This window comes from Drosophila persimilis, unplaced genomic scaffold, assembly GCF_003286085.1.
Source record: "Drosophila persimilis strain 14011-0111.01,24,50 unplaced genomic scaffold, DperRS2 tig00000697-arrow-arrow-pilon, whole genome shotgun sequence".
Taxonomy (NCBI): domain Eukaryota; kingdom Metazoa; phylum Arthropoda; class Insecta; order Diptera; family Drosophilidae; genus Drosophila; species Drosophila persimilis.
Window position 1 is genome coordinate 512,038 of NW_020825338.1, and position 18,014 is coordinate 530,051.

The 18,014-nt window shown below is 42.6% G+C and overlaps 1 protein-coding gene across 1 annotated transcript; it reads left to right on the forward strand.

Annotated features, from left to right (window-relative positions):
- Positions 1 to 15,391: 15,391 nt before the first annotated feature.
- On the forward strand, positions 15,392 to 17,064 carry LOC6603684 (probable E3 ubiquitin-protein ligase HERC4). The gene is made up of 6 exons (XM_026991920.1): positions 15,392 to 15,460; positions 15,557 to 15,662; positions 15,827 to 16,072; positions 16,133 to 16,602; positions 16,692 to 16,859; positions 16,984 to 17,064. Exons 1-6 carry the CDS (start codon positions 15,392 to 15,394, stop codon positions 17,062 to 17,064), a joined length of 1,140 nt encoding a protein of 379 aa, XP_026847721.1.
- Positions 17,065 to 18,014: the final 950 nt, after the last annotated feature.

Here is an 18,014-nt window from a genome sequence, read left to right on the forward strand (position 1 = left end):
AAAAGGGAATTGAAACCCCGCGCGCTCCCTCGTGCCTTTTGAGTTCTAGTGTTAGGACCCGCCATAGAACAGCTTTTTGGTCGCTCATGCAACATCTTGGTATTTTATAGTCTTTGGTACATCCACTAACCATACAGTATACTGTATTAGAACATTAGAATACAGTATACTGTATGGTTAGTGGTACAACCTAATTTGTACTTGATTGCTTGTTTGCTTAATTAACATTTTTTTCTCTTATAGCGCTAAAATGAAGAAAACGAAAAGTATAAGAATTCCTATGAAAGGATCTCCTTTTTTTTAAGTTAGTATAAGAATTCCTATGAAAGGATCTCCCTATTTTTATGTTAGTATAATAATTCCTATGAAAGGAAATAAAAAGTTTGTTTTTTTGATATATATTTTTTTTTTTTTTTAGCTATATATAGCTATATGTTTGATTAATATTGAAATGTAACGTATTTTATTTGTGTAAAAGTCTGTGGTGCTTAGGGTTCTGTGCATGAATAGTGAACAACTGAGCAAGTCAGCAACTGAGCAAGTGAGCAACTGAGCACGTGGGCAATCTAAGAGAGCAAATGAGCAATATGAGTGAGTTGATTCACTTACTAAAAAAGAACAAGTGAACATGTTCACCAAAATGAGCAATGTTTACCCAACACTAGTATCGGGTATAAAAATATGTTTTAATATACCTTAAATTGGCCGCAAAAGAATTAAATTTTCTCCTTATATTTGTGTGTGGCAGCGTGCTATCTAAGTGATTTTTACTTCTGCAGAGCCATGTTTTTGTATCGGGTTGAGACTCCCAATAATGTCTGTACTTTTGTTTAAAATTTGCTCATTATTTTGTATAGCTTTTGTTAATGGCGGGAGTTCCCTAACATAATGGCCTCTCGAAAATGTGTAGGAAGTGTTACCATCTTAAATATACCGTAATATACCGATATACCGTAAGTATACCGTCGGCTCATTTTGGACCTCAAAAAATACGCTTGAAGTTTTAGAGGGAGATAGCCCAACTCAATATGTCAAGGCCCTTGGAATACGCTGGGACCCGGTTGTAGACGAGCTTTCCTTCAAGTTGACCATTCCACAAGTGCTCTGACAAAACGGATTTTGCTGTCTGAGCTTGCAAAGATCTACGATCCCCTGGGGTTGCTTGCCCCCACAACTGTATTTCTAAAGGTTCTGTTTCAAGATAGTTGGCTGAGCTCGGTCGAATGCAGCTATGTGCACGATGGCAACAGTTTGTAGCTGAAGCATACCTCGATACCTATCCTCGGCACTTCAAGCAACGGAGCTGCATGAATTCGCAGATATCTTACAGTCAGGACAAGGAGATTTATAATTTTCTGCGTCGCATTTTGCAGGTATTTGGGAGACCGGCGTACGATCTATCAAACTCCACCGTCGCCGAGTAATTGGTAGCTTTGACTTTCGAGGAATATTCAACAGTTTTAACCAAGATTGAAGAATTAATCACCTCTCGCCTGCTGTGCTCGCCCAGCGATCACAGCTTGGATCCCCTTTCCCCCGCTCATTTTCTTACAGGTCAACCTCGCATGTCGGTGCCGTCCTTGCTAGACGTCAACATTAACAGACTGCAGCGTTGGAGACAACTGCAAGCCAAGGTTCAGGGATTCTGGAAACGTTGGAGTCTGGAATACCTTGCGTCCTTACAACCTCGCAAATAGCTGCTTGGGCGAATCACCGAAGTTCATCCTGGCCAAGACGAGAGGGTTCGAGTGATCACCGTTTCCAAACTTGCTGTGCTTCCCTTGTCCTGAACAGCCGTTCAGGGGGTCTGGTATGTTGAGAAATTTGCCGCGTAGTTTTAGTTCAATGTTCGTGTATATTACAACTGCCCTATTACGCGCATAGCTTTGTTGTTCTTGCTTGTGTCCAAAACATAGCTGTACTGTACTCACACGTACTCCTAAAGCCCGCAACTGCACACGCATACATCTACATATGTGTAACGTTTTGCATTAGACCGTCGCAACGCATCATCTTTCAATTCCCTTTCGGCTCGACTTCTTTTGTGGAGTGGAAGTTAGTAGAAATTTCTAGATGAAATCAACCGCACGCATAGTTTGTACCATAGTTTGTATCATCGACACCCCCGCTCTTCATACACATATGTACATGTAAAATACTTTGTAATATATCCACCAATATTAAATAACCAATATAAATAAATAAGCTCAATATTCAAAAGATTATGCAGTCCACTAAGTCATAGCCGCGTCCATTACATTTTTCAAACTGCACGACATTGATGTCCCCATTAAATTCCGTAATTTGTAATAATAATAAGAAAATAATGAAAAAATAATATTAACTAGCTGCCATAGAAGGATTTCAGTTCTAGCGGCCAGCAATACTAGAACACACACACAAAAACAGAAAGTAGCATCACCATCAGATCTCTGAAAACGAAAGAAGCATACAATCACATATATTTGTCGAAACATATTGTGTGTGTACTAACACATGCAAAGATGTTCTCCCTACGTTTGGCTCATGATGACGCGTCAGTACCCGAACGCCAGAGCCGAAGAGCCCAGACGCCGGTAAATAAGACGAATGCGCAGTCGCAGCGACGCAGCAGAATGGCTACTGCGACTCTGCAGCCTATAAAAGACAAGCGCTTAGTTCATTTTGCGACTTTTTTCTGGATCAGATCAGATAATTTTTATAGCCAAAAGGTACAAATCAATTTGCAGTGGCTACGCAGCGCCCGACGTCACGCTCAGACTGATTTTCTGTCTCACTCGCACGCACTCCTTGTCGTGTCGTTCAATATTAGCGGCGTTTGCCGGAGGAGAGCCATACTGACGGTCTCCGCAGCAACTCACAACGTTCCCCCTCGTTTTAACGGTACTTTTATTGATTCTTGATGCACTTTGCAAGTTTTACGAAATTAAGGGCTATAAAGGCTCCGTTATAAGATGCTTCGCCATTTCATTTACCATATCGTTTTTATCCCATAAAATGGGGAAAAAGGGGAATTTAGTTGCACATGGACTAATCATTTCTAAATTGGCCTGGCAATGGTTAGTCACCACCCCCAGCAGGTTATGCCCCAGCATATCCCGTTTTGTTAAAATCTCATCTAGAGCCCACCATGTTTTTCGTGAACCTAGGTGCGACTCGTCTGTGATTGGAACCTGTTGAACACAAGTATTCGCAAATATATGTATTTATGTATAAGGATAACTAACCACACGAATATACAAATTACGGAATGCAGAATAATGCAATCACGTTGCTTGCACTCCAAATAGTCAAAGCAGGCCTTTACCATCGGTATTTGATCGGTGGTGGTGTACACAATGATCGGTCTCTTTCACAGACCTCTGGAAATCTATCAATGAATTTCTTATACAGTTTCCCCATTTTCGTGCCCAATGCATTCGGGGGCAAGGGCAACTTATGGGTAGCCCGAGAATGTTGCCTGGCCTGGTGGCTTTGCCCAAGGATGAGTTGCCCCGGATCAATTAGGGTACTGTACTCCGCACTGATGCCTTCCTTGAGAGAGTAACGGCAGGTGGCATACGCAGCGGGGACGTACACACTCCCAGTGTTGGCGAAATAGTTAAAGGCAACAATATTGTACTCCTGCGGCTGGAGATCAAGTACACTTTTTGCCCCAGAGATTATGCGTTCAATGTGGCGCTGCATTTCGCGTGTTTCTTCTTTCCGCGGATCGCATTTTTCCACCTGGACCTTGGACGCGGCTTTTGCTTGGCACACATATGGCTCATGCTCCTCTGCGCTCATCTTCGGCCAAATTTTGCCGCATTTGGCGATCGCAGCATCCCTTGCAATGGCACCACGACCTCCAGGATGTTTGGACTAGTGCTCCAAAAAAAATACATATTTCGAAAAATCGATAAGTACGATATTTTGAGAACCATTTTTGTACATATTAGTTTTCGTTTAAGACCATATAAACAAACAACTTTTTAGAGATTACACAAAAATTATACTTCATTTCGGTCTTTAAAACTTAAAACTAAAAAATAATAACAGTTTTCAAACGAGTTAGTTAGCCTAAAATTAAATTAAAAAACAATTGCCTCCATTGCAGTTTGGTTGAGATCCTTCAACGACTAATATGTTAAACTAAAACAAAATCCATTTGTTATTGTTGAGAAAAGTAAGCCTATTCAAAGTTTCTGGCTTTAAGGAAGCTCGTCTTGAATTAGCAATCAATCCAACTTTGCTAAATATACGCTCGCTTTCAGTAGACGTTGTGGGAATACATAAATATTTTTTCGCCAGCGTTTGAAGTGCCACGTCGTTGTTAGCGTTCTGAAAACCGTATATTCATTAATATATCAAAATTAATAAAAGGCAGAATGCTACCAGAGGTAGTGGGTAGTTCACTCTCTTGCAGCGATGGATGCATGCGGGTGAGGTGATTTTGCAAATTTGTGGTGTTTCCACTGGTTTTGCAAACTTTACCGCATTTTCTGCATACCGCATTACCGCCATCGTTTGAATTGTCGAAAAACATCCACACCTTCGACTTTTTTGGGGTTCCCACGTTCTTGTTCTCCTCATTGGAGTCACTGCCGTGCCTAAAACACACTCAAGCTCTAATTGCATGTCTTTCAATTACGATATGTCAATTATACTTACGTTTTTTGACTACAAATTTATCGATTCTTGCTTTTCAACAAAATCAAATCAACAGAATCATATTATTAAAATTTGTTTGCTTAATTTGATAAATGTACCCATCCAACGCAAACCCAAAGTATGCTCACTTTTTCGATATATCGATACTAAGAAAAACACATCGATATTTTATCAAAACTTGAAAATATCGATATAATCGATACTGCTGCGATATATTTGCAGCCAGTCGTCTACGAAGATCATGAAACTATTGCGTTTCTTATTGGACATGGCTGGGGGCGTAGAAACACTTTTTCACATTTTGTTGTGCACTGGGGCGCCCAGGTATCTCCTTCTTGCTCTTGAGAGAGCCGGACAGTTGCAGATGAGATGTTCCAGGGTTTCGATAGGCCCAGGTTCATCGCATTTCGTACGACTGCACACTGGGCGGAATTCCCAAATAAGTGGCATAAAGTCGAATAATGCAGATATCGAGCTGAAACTTGGTGTGTTTAATAAATATAGCACTCTTAATATTTGAACAAAATTTTAAGTTCATCTGACCACGCCTACCGCAATAGCCCATATATGGCAACAAGGCGTATACGTGATCACAAAGGAAAGTCATGAGAGCTATAAAAAAGTACTAAAATTTTAAGGGAATTTATTATTCTGTTGTAATTTTGATGTAATAGTGGTAAATATAAAAATATTGTTGAGACAACGAGCTTTTTCGCTGACTATGATTGTTCAATAATTTCACAAATTATTAATTTCCGAAAACGTTATAAATTTTATTATAGGTATTTTGTGTGTTGAGGGTGGCCGAAGATGCCAGAGCCTTTTACAATAGTATTAGAGTGACACACTTGGATGAGGCAAGCGAGCCGATCTCGAGCCAAAGTAATAGATTGGGGACAAAAGGGTCTGTTCTCCAACTATATCAAGCGGTAACTGCTAGAGCAGGCGCAGCTGCTGACGGCTTAGCGACGGCATAGGAAAGAAAAGATAACAAGAGCGAGCATAGATAAGAATAGATGATTAAATGAGAGCATGTTGCTGAGCGAGCATAGATAAAGCTACGCTTACGTTACGTTAGTTTAGTATAATGACCAAATAGAAAAGAAAGTGAATTGATAGGCAATAAAACAATGGTATAAAATTTACACTCGGGCTTCGCCCGAACATACTCCCCCCGTGGAAGGATCCATGCCTTTCACCTCATCTCGTAGAGGCAATAGACATAGTTTTGCAAGTGCTCTTCGGCTAACACCTGTAGCCATCCTGATCAAGGCGACTCGAGATACGCCATCAGCTCCTGGGATGAGCTCGAGGATTCTCGCTAGAGGCCACTTCAGAGGAGGGAAGTTCTCGTCCTTAACAAGAACGACATCATTGACGTGAAGCTCAGGATTCCGGGTGCGCCACTTCGTTCTTTCTTGAAGACTGGTTAAATACGATTGGCGCCAGCGAGACCAAAAGATTTGCTGAAGCTGTGTGACCTTCTGCCAACGGTCCAAGCGATCGACGTTTAAATGAACCAAGTCAGGCTCCAAGAAGGTTGTGATAGGGGCGCCAACTAGAAAATGGCTGGGCGTGAGTACATCGAGATCTGCAGGGTTCTCTGAAAGAGGAAACAATGGCCTTGAATTAATGATTGCACAGATATTGCACGCGAGAGTGCGCAGCTCATCAAATCCAAGAAGCGAGGATCCGAGGGCACGTCGAAGATGATGCTTAGCAAGCTTGACTGACGCCTCCCACAATCCTCCAAAATGTGGCGATCTAGGAGGAATGAAACGCCAATCGATGCAATCGTTGAGAAAAGCTTGATGCACGGCTTCTTGATGACTGTCGCTTAGGAATAGCGACTTAAGTTCCGCCAGTTCGTTCCGCGCTCCAACAAAATTTGTGGCATTATCTGACCAAATACGAATCGGTCTTCCACGGGTGCAAATGAAACGGCGAAGAGCAGAGAGGAACGCAGCTGTTGTAAGATCCTTCACAAGCTCGATGTGAACCGCCTTGGTGGAGAAGCATATAAAAATGCTCATGTAGCACTTTAGTGGGGGCCGGTTTCGAACTTCTGATTTATACAGGAACGGACCGCAATAGTCCACGCCGGTAACTAAAAATGCACGAGATTCGCTGACTCTGTCCACCGGAAGATCTGCCATTATTTGCTCGAGAGTTCGAGGCTTCACTCTAAAGCATCTGACACACTTTTGGATTACGTGTGCTACGGTCTTTCGGCCACCGATTGGCCAGTACGTTTGACGAATGATGGCTAATAGCGACTGGGGTCCAGCGTGAAGGTGCTTTTCGTGTAAGTGCCGTATCAGAGCAGAAGTGATGGAATGATTCTTGGGCAATATTATGGGATGCCGTGCTTCAAAGTCCAAGGTAGAGTTTTTAAGACGCCCTCCAACTCGAAGCAAACCGCAATCATCTAAAAATGGCGAAAGAGAGGCGATCGAGCTTGAAGCCTTGATGTCCTTTCGCGTTTCCAGGGCTCTTATTTCAGTGGATAGACGAGATTGTTGAGTAAGACGAATAAGCAGTTCGGTTCCCAAACGCAAGTCCTCCACAGTTATTCCAGACTTTCGTCGATGAATGAATTTGCATACATACGCAAAAATTCGTTGCATTTTGGGGAAGGAATTTACAAACTTTGATTCTTCCACCAAATATCTTGACGCGCAGTTTGTAATTAGTATGGTTTTTCGTGCCTCCAAAACCGGCTCTGGAAGAGCAGGTGTACTTGGCCATTGATCCTTACTGGCTGTCAAGTATGTAGGTCCATACTTCCAAAGATGAGAATTGATGAGCTCAGCTGGTAATGATCCTCGAGAAAGCATATCGGCAGGGTTTTGATCAGTTGGCACGTGCAGCCAAGACATTCCAGATGTGAGTTCCTGAATAACAGAAAGTCTATTAGCGACAAATACATTGAAGTTGGATGGTTGATTCTTGATGCAAGCCAAAACGACTGTGGAGTCACACCAGCAATAATAAGAGCACTTGAAGTTCATCAAAGACACTTCATGCATAAGCTGAGCGAGTAGCGCTGCACCACATAATTCCAACTTGGGTATTGTGATAGTCTTCAGTGGCGCTACACGAGATCTGGAAGATAGAAGATTTGCCTTGACTCCATTGTCGCCTTGCGAAACAGCGTAGATGCAAGCTCCATAAGCACTCATGCTGGCATCACAAAATCCATGCATTTCAAGGTTGCTGCTTCGAAGGAAAGATAGGCGCGGGAAAGAAATTTGTTGCATAGAGTCAAACTGCTGAATAAAGTTGATCCAAGTTGTGCGTAAGGAGACTGGCAGACTTTCATCCCAATGAAGCTTTTCTTTCCACAGCTGCTGTAGAAATATTTTTGCTTTAGTAATAACTGGCCCTATAAGTCCGAGTGGATCATAAAATCGTGCAATAGTTGACAATACAACTCGCTTAGTTGGTTTCGAAGGGACTTGATTGGGACAGAATGAAAATAATAGCTCATCCGAAGTGGGATTCCATGCTAAACCTAGCGTCTTGGTTACATCGCTGCCATCAGTAAATTTAACAAATGTTTCCCTATCTTCATGGGGTGTTTGATCGAGTACATATGTATCGTTGGAACACCATTTTCTGATCTTGAAATTTCCTTTGGCTAATAGTCCTGACACCTGGCGAATTATTTCCAGCACCTCATTTGTAGTATCTCCCCCCGTTAGCAAATCATCCACGTAAAAGTCCCGCAGCACAACTTCAGAGCCAATTGGATATGACGAACTCTCGTCTGCCGCTAGTTGGTGCATAGAACGGACGGCCAGAAATGCTGCTGGTTTCGTTCCATAGGTCACGGTATCCAGCTTGAATGTCCTTAGCTCCTCGAGGGGTGAGTCACGCCACAGTATGCACTGCAGAAAACTATCTTGGGGCGAGACACGGACGCATCTATACATTTTACAAATGTCACCAGTCAATGCTATACGAAAGGTACGAAATCGAAGAAGAGTCGTAACTAACTTTGGCTGAATTGTTGGGCCTGACATCAATATATCGTTGAGGGAATATCCTGTAGATGTACAAGCGGATCCGTCGAAAACTACTCGGAGTTTTGTGGTGGTTTTGTCTTCTCTTAAGACGCAGTGATGAGGAAGAAAAAATTTGCATTGTTTAAGTGCGTCACTTTTGACAGGGGACATGTGATTCAAATCGACGTATTCCTTTATAAATGCGGCGTATTGGGCCTTGAGAAGCGGTTTGCGAACCAACTTGCGCTCTAGATTGAGAAATCTGCGATAGGCTTGTTGATAAGAATCTCCAAGAAGACTGTCACTCAGCTTTAAAGGCAATTGAACGCAATATTCGCCACTTGGAAGCCGACCGCAATGTTTTTTGAAATGTTCCTCGCAAGCAATTTCCTCCTTTGTTGCTTCTGTAGCGGGACCGTGGCAGTTTTCCACTTCCCAGAACCTTCGCACTAGCTCATCCAAGCCAACGGTAGGCGTTTGACTCAATTCCGTCGAACTAGAGGCAGCTAGGAGCACTGAGCTGCGGGAGTACTGACCTCCACCTGTGACAACCCAGCCGAGACGGGTTTTTTGTATTATAGGAAGTCCCCTCTCCAATTTGATCTGTCCAACGCATAAAATGTCGTAAAATAAGCTGGCTCCAATAAGTACATCGATGCGCTGAGATTTGTTAAAGTGTGGGTCAGCAAGGCTGATATTGGATGGCATTTCCCATTTGGATACATCAAATGAAGAAGCAGGCTGGTTTCCTGTAATACGTGGAGCAACGAGAGCTGTGAGACTCGTGAAGTAATCGGAAGTCCTGGATTGAATGACCAAATTAACTGAACCTTCCGTGTGAAATGCAGAATCAGCGCCGATACCCGATACTGATACCGACCCTTTGGCTCGTTTCAGCTGAAGCCTCTGAGCAAAGCGAGAGGTTATTAAATTAATCTGAGAGCCTGAATCCAGAAGAGCCCGGCAAGGAAGAAGATCACCAACTCGACTCTTTATCATAATGACTGTCGTGGCTAGAAGCACTACGTCTGAGCTAAGATTCTGAGCAGGAGGCGAGCATGGTGATGAAGCGGCAACAAGAGAACTTGAAAGATTGGGGCCTGGGCATAAGTCTGTCTGAATAGGAGACGTAGTAGCGTTTGCAGGTTCCGTGTTAACTGACGTAGGCAGCGGATTGTTGATATGTAAAAGGGTATGATGCTTTTCACCGCATGTGCGACAAGAGCCTGAACTGCAGGAGGTATTCCGATGTCCCTTCTTCAAACAGTTGAAGCAAACTCTAAGCTTCCTTGCCTCTCTAAGACGCAAAGATGGCGAAAGGTTTCCAAAGCGAGTGCAGCTGTAAATGTTATGCCCTTTATTATCACAGAACACGCATTCCAATACGATTGTATTTGTAGCAACAAGACTGTGTTTTGAATGAGTGATTCGTTTATGTTTTCCAACCTGACTGCTATGGATTTGAATCAACATAGCTTGATCCATGGTCTCCATGGCTTGACATCTCCTCTCCAAAAAAGCCGAAAAATGGTCCCATGTTGGTATGACGTTAGGGGGCGACAGCTCCTCCCATTTGGTCCTGGTATCAGAGTCGAGATACTTGTATGTGGAGTGAACGATGATGCATCCAGCTATTTCCTCCATGGTACCCATCGATCTAAGCGCTCTCATGTGAGAATGAAGCTTGTCCGATAAAGTACGTAGCTTTGTAGTTGACCCATCTTCAACCTTCTCATGCCTCAGAATCTCAGCGACGTGTGCCTGAAAGATTAAACGTTTATTATTGAAACGATTGTTTAAAATGTCCAATGCAATATCATAATTGCTCTCCGATACTTCCAAAGAGCGAACAGCCTCCAGGGCAGGTCCATCCAAACATGAGCGCAGGTGCTGGAACTTCTCAATCTTTGATAGAAAGGGCTCCTGATCTATTACTGTGCTAAACATCGAGTAAAAGTCTGCCCACTCAGTATAACCTCCACGGAAAGTGGGAAGTTTAATGTCAGGAATATGATATCGTGACCGTACATTTCCGGAGGCAGTAACGTTGAGCTCGGGTCGTATCGTTGAGTGATGCGGCATGTTCTGGGTAGTCCTGCGGAGTGCTGAGCGAATACGAACTTCGATTTCCATCGCCAAATCCTCAAAATTGTTGCTTAAGTCGCTGCCAATTTCGCTTACATCAAGCTCTTCTAAATTAGAATGAGTAACATTAAATGAGTCGGATATTTTTTCCAAGAATTTTAAATGAACACTTAGCGCATCTTCACTGATTGGGTTGTTTTCATCATTCAATATCGTCTCTCGAAGTGAAACGGCTTTGTTGTATATTGAGAGTGCCTTTAGTTTGTAAAAAGACACCCTGTTTTCCGGCACGTCATTAGACTCATCCATTTTCGACAGGCAGCAGCGAGCAAAGCACAAAGAAGAATCGAAGAACCAACCGTTTGATTTTTTTTGGTATGCAAGCGCAAGTGCAGCGAACCCGAAGCCGCTTATGCACGTAGCTGTATTAGTGCTTGTAAGCAAGCGCGCGACGAAATGGGAACTAACCGCTTCGCGTTCGAACAGTTATGTTTAGCGGATAATTTTCACTGTTTATAATTGTTTATTTCCAAATTGTTACTGACGATCACGTCGGGGTCACCAAATGTTGAGACAACGAGCTTTTTCGCTGACTATGATTGTTCAATAATTTCACAAATTATTAATTTCCGAAAACGTTATAAATTTTATTATAGGTATTTTGTGTGTTGAGGGTGGCCGAAGATGCCAGAGCCTTTTACAATAGTATTAGAGTGACACACTTGGATGAGGCAAGCGAGCCGATCTCGAGCCAAAGTAATAGATTGGGGACAAAAGGGTCTGTTCTCCAACTATATCAAGCGGTAACTGCTCGAGCAGGCGCAGCTGCTGACGGCTTAGCGACGGCATAGGAAAGAAAAGATAACAAGAGCGAGCATAGATAAGAATAGATGATTAAATGAGAGCATGTTGCTGAGCGAGCATAGATAAAGCTACGCTTACGTTACGTTAGTTTAGTATAATGACCAAATAGAAAAGAAAGTGAATTGATAGGCAATAAAACAATGGTATAAAATTTACACTCGGGCTTCGCCCGAACAAATATAAAACAAATTTTTTGATAAACAATTCTTATTATGGTCAAATTCTTATTCTACTATTTAACTATTTCTAAGAATTGATATTAAATTATCATTTAGTTGTTTTGCACAGATAATTCAAACGAATATGGATTTATATCCTCTAATTCCGACTCATTCGAGTCATAATCGAAACTGTAGTCAATAGCTAAAGGCTGAATATTTTTTGGAAAATTCCAATGGGGTGTTTCTAAAAGCTCAATGACATCTCGCGGAAGGGGTTGTTTTTTATGTCGAGCTGCCCTCTTCTTAATGGATATTCTTGAGAAGAGGGGATCTGAAGAGTCCATAGATCTTTGGACTTTGGAATATATCCATCATATTATTTACCCGCGAATTGTGTCGAGCGTGCATTAGCCGGTCACGCTTGTAAAATTTTTTTTTTGCTTCAGACGCATTTTCTCCAAGACAGCCTACCGGCATCACAGATGCAGTTATTATTTGTGATCCATGAACTAAAATTTTATGGAGAGTTGGTGACATAGGATACCAAGAGTAATGCAACATGTATGATCTAATGATTTTATCTGAGAAATTTTGAAGTTTTAAAGCGTCGATTGCAAATTCGCAGTTAATAGCTATTAAAATAGTATGCAGACTCTCAAGTAACTCCAAATCGAGTTCTAAAATTGATGCGAATAATTTCGTATTTGAAAAAGCTTTTCTCGCAGTGTTGCCATCGTTCGAGTTTCCGCTTCCATTCTGTTTTGGCTTATCCACATGCAATCCCATTTCTTGCCACAATCTTCTTTGTATATGTTTTTTTTTTTTGGCAATCATCTCCAATTTGTCATTTTCGTTTCTTACTTTCCATTTTTTAAACCCCATTCTATATGATATTTTAAGCAGCAATTCAAAAATGCGTATCCAAGCATGAAGTGGACTTATCCCATAATGAAGATGCCGAGGATTTGGCTTAAAGGAATTTGTATCATAAGTTTCTATAAATTGTTTTGGGCCTGCACCACATATTGAACACAATTGGCAAGATTTTGTACCCGTTAAAACGTTTAAAACTTTCCCATCTATAAGAGTCATCTGAAGGTCGTATGAGACAGTGATCTTCTTTTCATTTGAAATTGTTACTACTCAAGGAGTCAAGCTTTTCATTTGTGTGTCCAAATCGTTTTTTTCTGCAAGAATATGATCTTTTGTTTCTTTGGCGAATTCCATTTTGAGTGGTCGGCAAAATCTTACAGACTGCGGAGTTCTATTATTCCAAAAAATTGTTCCTGCTTCATCGATAAGCTTCAGAGGTATAAGGGTAGTAACAAACAAAGATTGATCAAAAGCATCCGGTTCCTTCGTTTCAAATCTTTTTTTATACATACTTTGCCCAGTTGATCCATCGTATCCGTAACTCGCAATTAATGTAATACTAGAAACGTTTTCAAAGTTAGCGAATAACTCTTACTGTAACAATATTATGCGGCTGGCAGTGTGGTTTAACAAATGTTGCAAGGCAACTTTTGCCATAGTTTCTGTAGCAGTTATTCCCGCAGGTCTCAATTGCAATTTGGCTTCCTGGACATTTTGGTAGCTTGGGTATATGTCACAATTATGCTGTTTGCTTATTTGACGAATTTCATTATATAATCGTTTGCTTAAAGAATTTTCCAGCAAGAATTCCAAAGCATCATTTGTTGTTAAAGGTATTGGTTCTACAATATCGAGCTTTCTTTTAGCTTCAGTAGCTTCGCTTTCAGAAGTGCTAACATTAAAAATGCAGTATCATTTGCATATGATTTCCTGGCTGACATTGTTGCTGCATGAATTAAAAGACTGGTATCGTTTTTATTACTGATTGCTACATCGGCAGCTAGTTTTCGTTTTAGACGGGGCCCTGCTTCATCATAAGTTAGCCTTGGTCTACCCAATTGAAGACTGTACGTCTCTTCTTTATTTTCCAAAACAATTTTTAAGCGCATTGATAGCCACTGTGAATGTTTTTTTCCAAATGTGAGCATATTTCGGTTGCACTTTTGCAGATTCGAAGAAATATAAATTGCAAGGCTTTTAAATTTCTTGTTAATTTCACTAATGTTTTCATTGGTTAGTGAACATTCCGTCAATTGGCCAACTATCCAGTTTGCAAGGGCGGTAGTTGCGGCCGTTGTCGATCCATACGTCCAGCAGCGTTGCATGACAGAACTCAAGCTGATCTAAAAGTTCAAAGTACCGCAAGAGCCGCAAAAAGCCGCAAACCGGATTATTACTTATTTTTAATACACACTTTCTACCTTATTTTAACATACATTACATAACGCACAAACACGCAGAAAGTTAGTTCTTATTCCACACAAGACGAACACATTGGTTTGGTTTTCTTTTTTTTTTTTACAATACAAAACAATTAACATATACGTATAACATATAACACATTTTAACACAAAATGTTTTTGTTATTCATAACAAAAAAGCTCCTTACTTTATTATTTATTTCATCCTTTTTCTCCGTGCTTATATTGTATGCCTTCAGTTCTTCAAAAATCCAACTCGAAAGTGCTGCGGCGCTTCGATTATTCTCAATGTAAATACTGAGCAGCTTTTCATAAGTGAACTCCGCCTCACCTACAAATAAATTAAAATGCGCACACCGGCGCAAATTGGCGCAAAAACGAGTTTTAGGATTATTTTATACACAATTTGCACTACAATATTACATAATTACTTTCTCGCACAATTGCTCACAAAATTAGTTATTGACCATAAGAGACGGGCACATTGGTTAAGTATTCTCTACCTTTGGACGACACAAATTAATACACACAAAAACATAGGCACAAAATACCCTGGCCTTTCTTTTCCATTACTTTGATTTCAGTTTTTGAACTTAGTTTCAATTTGGTAAGCTCTCAAAGTAAACAAACAGTTTCCCGCGTTTTTTACTATCGATTGTAGCTTATCAAACAGCTGACTTTAAAACGCTGCAAAAAGGCCAGGGATGCATTAAAACAAAAAAGATTTTTGATTTTTGTTAAATTAATGTATATACTAATTAAATGTTAAAATAAAATTAAGTTTCATTGACATGCATTTTTTCGAATTAACGTCGAAAGATGGGGTCGCTGGCCCACAGTGCACTGGCAGATTTCGCAAAAACAAGCAGTTCAGAGACAGCACTAGCAGTGCCAACTTGACTACAAAAAAATACCAAATGACATACATTTTTTCAAATCATTGCCGTTGCTACAAAGTAGGTATTTCAAAGGGTTTTCCACATTCAAACTAAGCAAACAGTGCAGGAATGTCATTATTGTGTACAAATATTCAGTCATCATTTAAGCAGCACTGAAGCAGATTCAGATTCGGAGCTAAAAATTTTAAAACAATTTCGAAATTTCCGAATATTGTATTCCAACGTAGTTTAATAGCGGGCAGTGAAGGAAGTGTTATAGTGTAAACAAGCATAGAACTTAATAGAACCCATTTCCCACAAGTTGGCAGGCCGCAACAATTATTTGTTGGTTTTTTTGTTGCGGTTTTCCTTTTAGTTTTTCTAGAAACGCCGAAAAAATCAACAATAAACAAAAATAAATTTCAGTTAACAATCGAGTGCAACGGAAAGCCATGGCCCTGTATTGCTGGGGCGACGCCTCACACTGTCAATTGGGACTTGGTGGCATCGATAATGAGCAGGTGAGTCTTGTGCACAAGCACACAAGGAATGGAATACATTTGGATACCCCATTAACAAACTGTCGGGTTTGATTTTCTTGTTTTGTTCGTCTGCAGATCCTTGCACCTAGTCAGATAGAGTTCGCCGGTGCAACAGATTGCCTGCGGACATCGCCACACGCTCTTCCTGCGGAAACAACGATCACCACCAGCTTGGCCACGAGTTGCCCACCAAAAGGACACGTATGTCGCCGTTGAGTATGCAAATTTCATTAATCGTGTTTTGTACTCTCTTTCATCACTAAATATTCTATCCATCCATGACCCGAAGAACCGGCATCAAATGACTACCCATTCAACCGTTCGCTTCTTCTCGCTCTTTTTCAGTTCCGATACCTGAGCTGCAGGCCTATGTTGTCATCCAGATTGCCTGTGGCAGCCGCCATTCCATGGCCCTCACCGAATGGGGCCAGATCCTGAGCTGCGGCGACAACGATTGCGGACAGGTGGGCCATTTCACCGATAACGATGTCATTGAGCTGTCAAAGATCTTGTGCTTTCTAGTGTCCAAAAGATTGGTGGTGGTGGTGCAGATTGCGTGCGGCAACAATCACAGTCTGGCACTCACGAGCTGTAAGTAGCCTCTACCTCTCTGAAGCATTCCCACCCTATAGTGAACCCCCCTCCTTTTAGGTGACGAACTCTACTCCTGGGGCTACAACATCTATGGCCAGCTGGGCGTCCAGTCGCCCAAAGATCTGCCGCACTTCAATGCCCCTGTGCAGCTGACGACCATCTTGGGCACCCCACTGGCCACCATCGCATGTGGGGGCAACCATTCTTTCCTCATCTCCAAGTCCAGTGCAGTGTTCGGCTGGGGCAAGAACACTTGCGGCCAGCTGGGGCTCAATGATGAGCAGAGTCGTGCGTATCCCTCGCAACTGAAGACAATGCGCACGCTGGGCGTGAGATTCGTGCCCTGCGGTAACGAGTATTCCGTGTGCCTCACCAACGAGGGAGGCGTCTTCACCTGCGGTGCTGGCAACTACGGCCAGCTGGGGCATGGCGTCAGCTACAACGAGATGATACCCCGCATGGTCATGGAACTGATGGGCAGCACCATCACCCAGATGGCCTGCGGCAATCGGCACACGCTCGCGCTGGTTCGCTCCGGAGGTCGATCCTCTCGCTGACGGCAGAGGACACACAGCAGTGCGCGCATATCAAGCAGAGCGACCTGGATCTTCTGCAGTCCATGGAGGTGATCTTCAAGAGTCAGGCGTGCCTGAACGGCTCGTTTCTGCTCTCGAACGACGAGCATTTTGACTGCTCTGCACGCAATTATGGACTAGATCTGAAGGCCGCCGAGGTGGCATTCGATCATCTACGAAGTGTGGAGAATGAGAGCATAAAGCAGGTGGTGCGTACATCTTCCATGACAGCATTAAATCCCCAATCACCAATCCCTCCACCCCACCTATCTTTGATCCCTCTGTGATCAGATCCGATCCATACTGAATCCGAGCAAGGTGCTACACAAATAGCTGGCCCAAACGCCAGTGGATTACTTCGAGCGCCTGGTTAACATATTTCTGCACGTGGTGATTCACATCATCAGCTTCTAAATGGGTCTGATGGCCATCAGTCCAACGTTGGAGAGTTCCCAAAGAGTAAGGATTTGGATTTGATTCCATTACCGACCACCACCACTAATGCCATCATCGCTTTTAGCTGATGCCATACAATGCTGATTTGGATGTCATTCTGAAGGTAATGAATGTCCTCTTCATCATTAACAACTCGCGCAAGGAACGTGTAAGCTATCAGATATTCTACTGGCCCGAACTCGACTGGTATGCAAACGTCAAGCAGGAGTTTGTGAAATGGATAATGGGGACCCCGAACGAGTTTAGCATTTGTAATTTTTCATTCCTATTCGATGCGTCGGCCAAGACATCGATGCTCCAGGCGGATCAAGTTGTCTAAATGCATTCAGCGATGGCCAATGCGGCCAACTCTTATCTTGGGACCCCGGGAGAGCTCTCCTCGGGAATTCGCCGCCTCCGGATATCCCCGGATAACGGCCGTTAGAGCTTAACCCTATACTGCCCCTACGTGTGGGAATACCTTTCCTCACACTTCCCCCTTTCTTTTATTGGCGGAAAACCCCGGTTTTCCGCGTCCCAGGTTTGGGATGTTTCAAAAACCCCGCGCGACCGGCGCGCTTTGTTCTCGACCCGGGTGCCCCCTGGCGCCCTCTTTCGGCCTTGCGCCTTGCGGTGTTGCCGTATCTTTTCGATGCGTGCGATCGATTCGATTCCCCCTTATCGATGGTTCGCATAGGAGCTTCTTTCGCCCCGCCCAATATAGGGTATGGTCGCTATTCTGACCTACTCGATATGACACAGCGTTGCCCTTACGCTCCACTCGATAAAGCGTAGCGTCGTCTTTGCGATCTACTCGATATGTCGCAGCGTGCGTATTCTACTTCCGGATCGCGAATTCCTCAATGGACTGGAAACGTACTATTTTCTCGCGATGCCGGGTGTTTTCTTTGATTTTCTTGTGCGCGTCT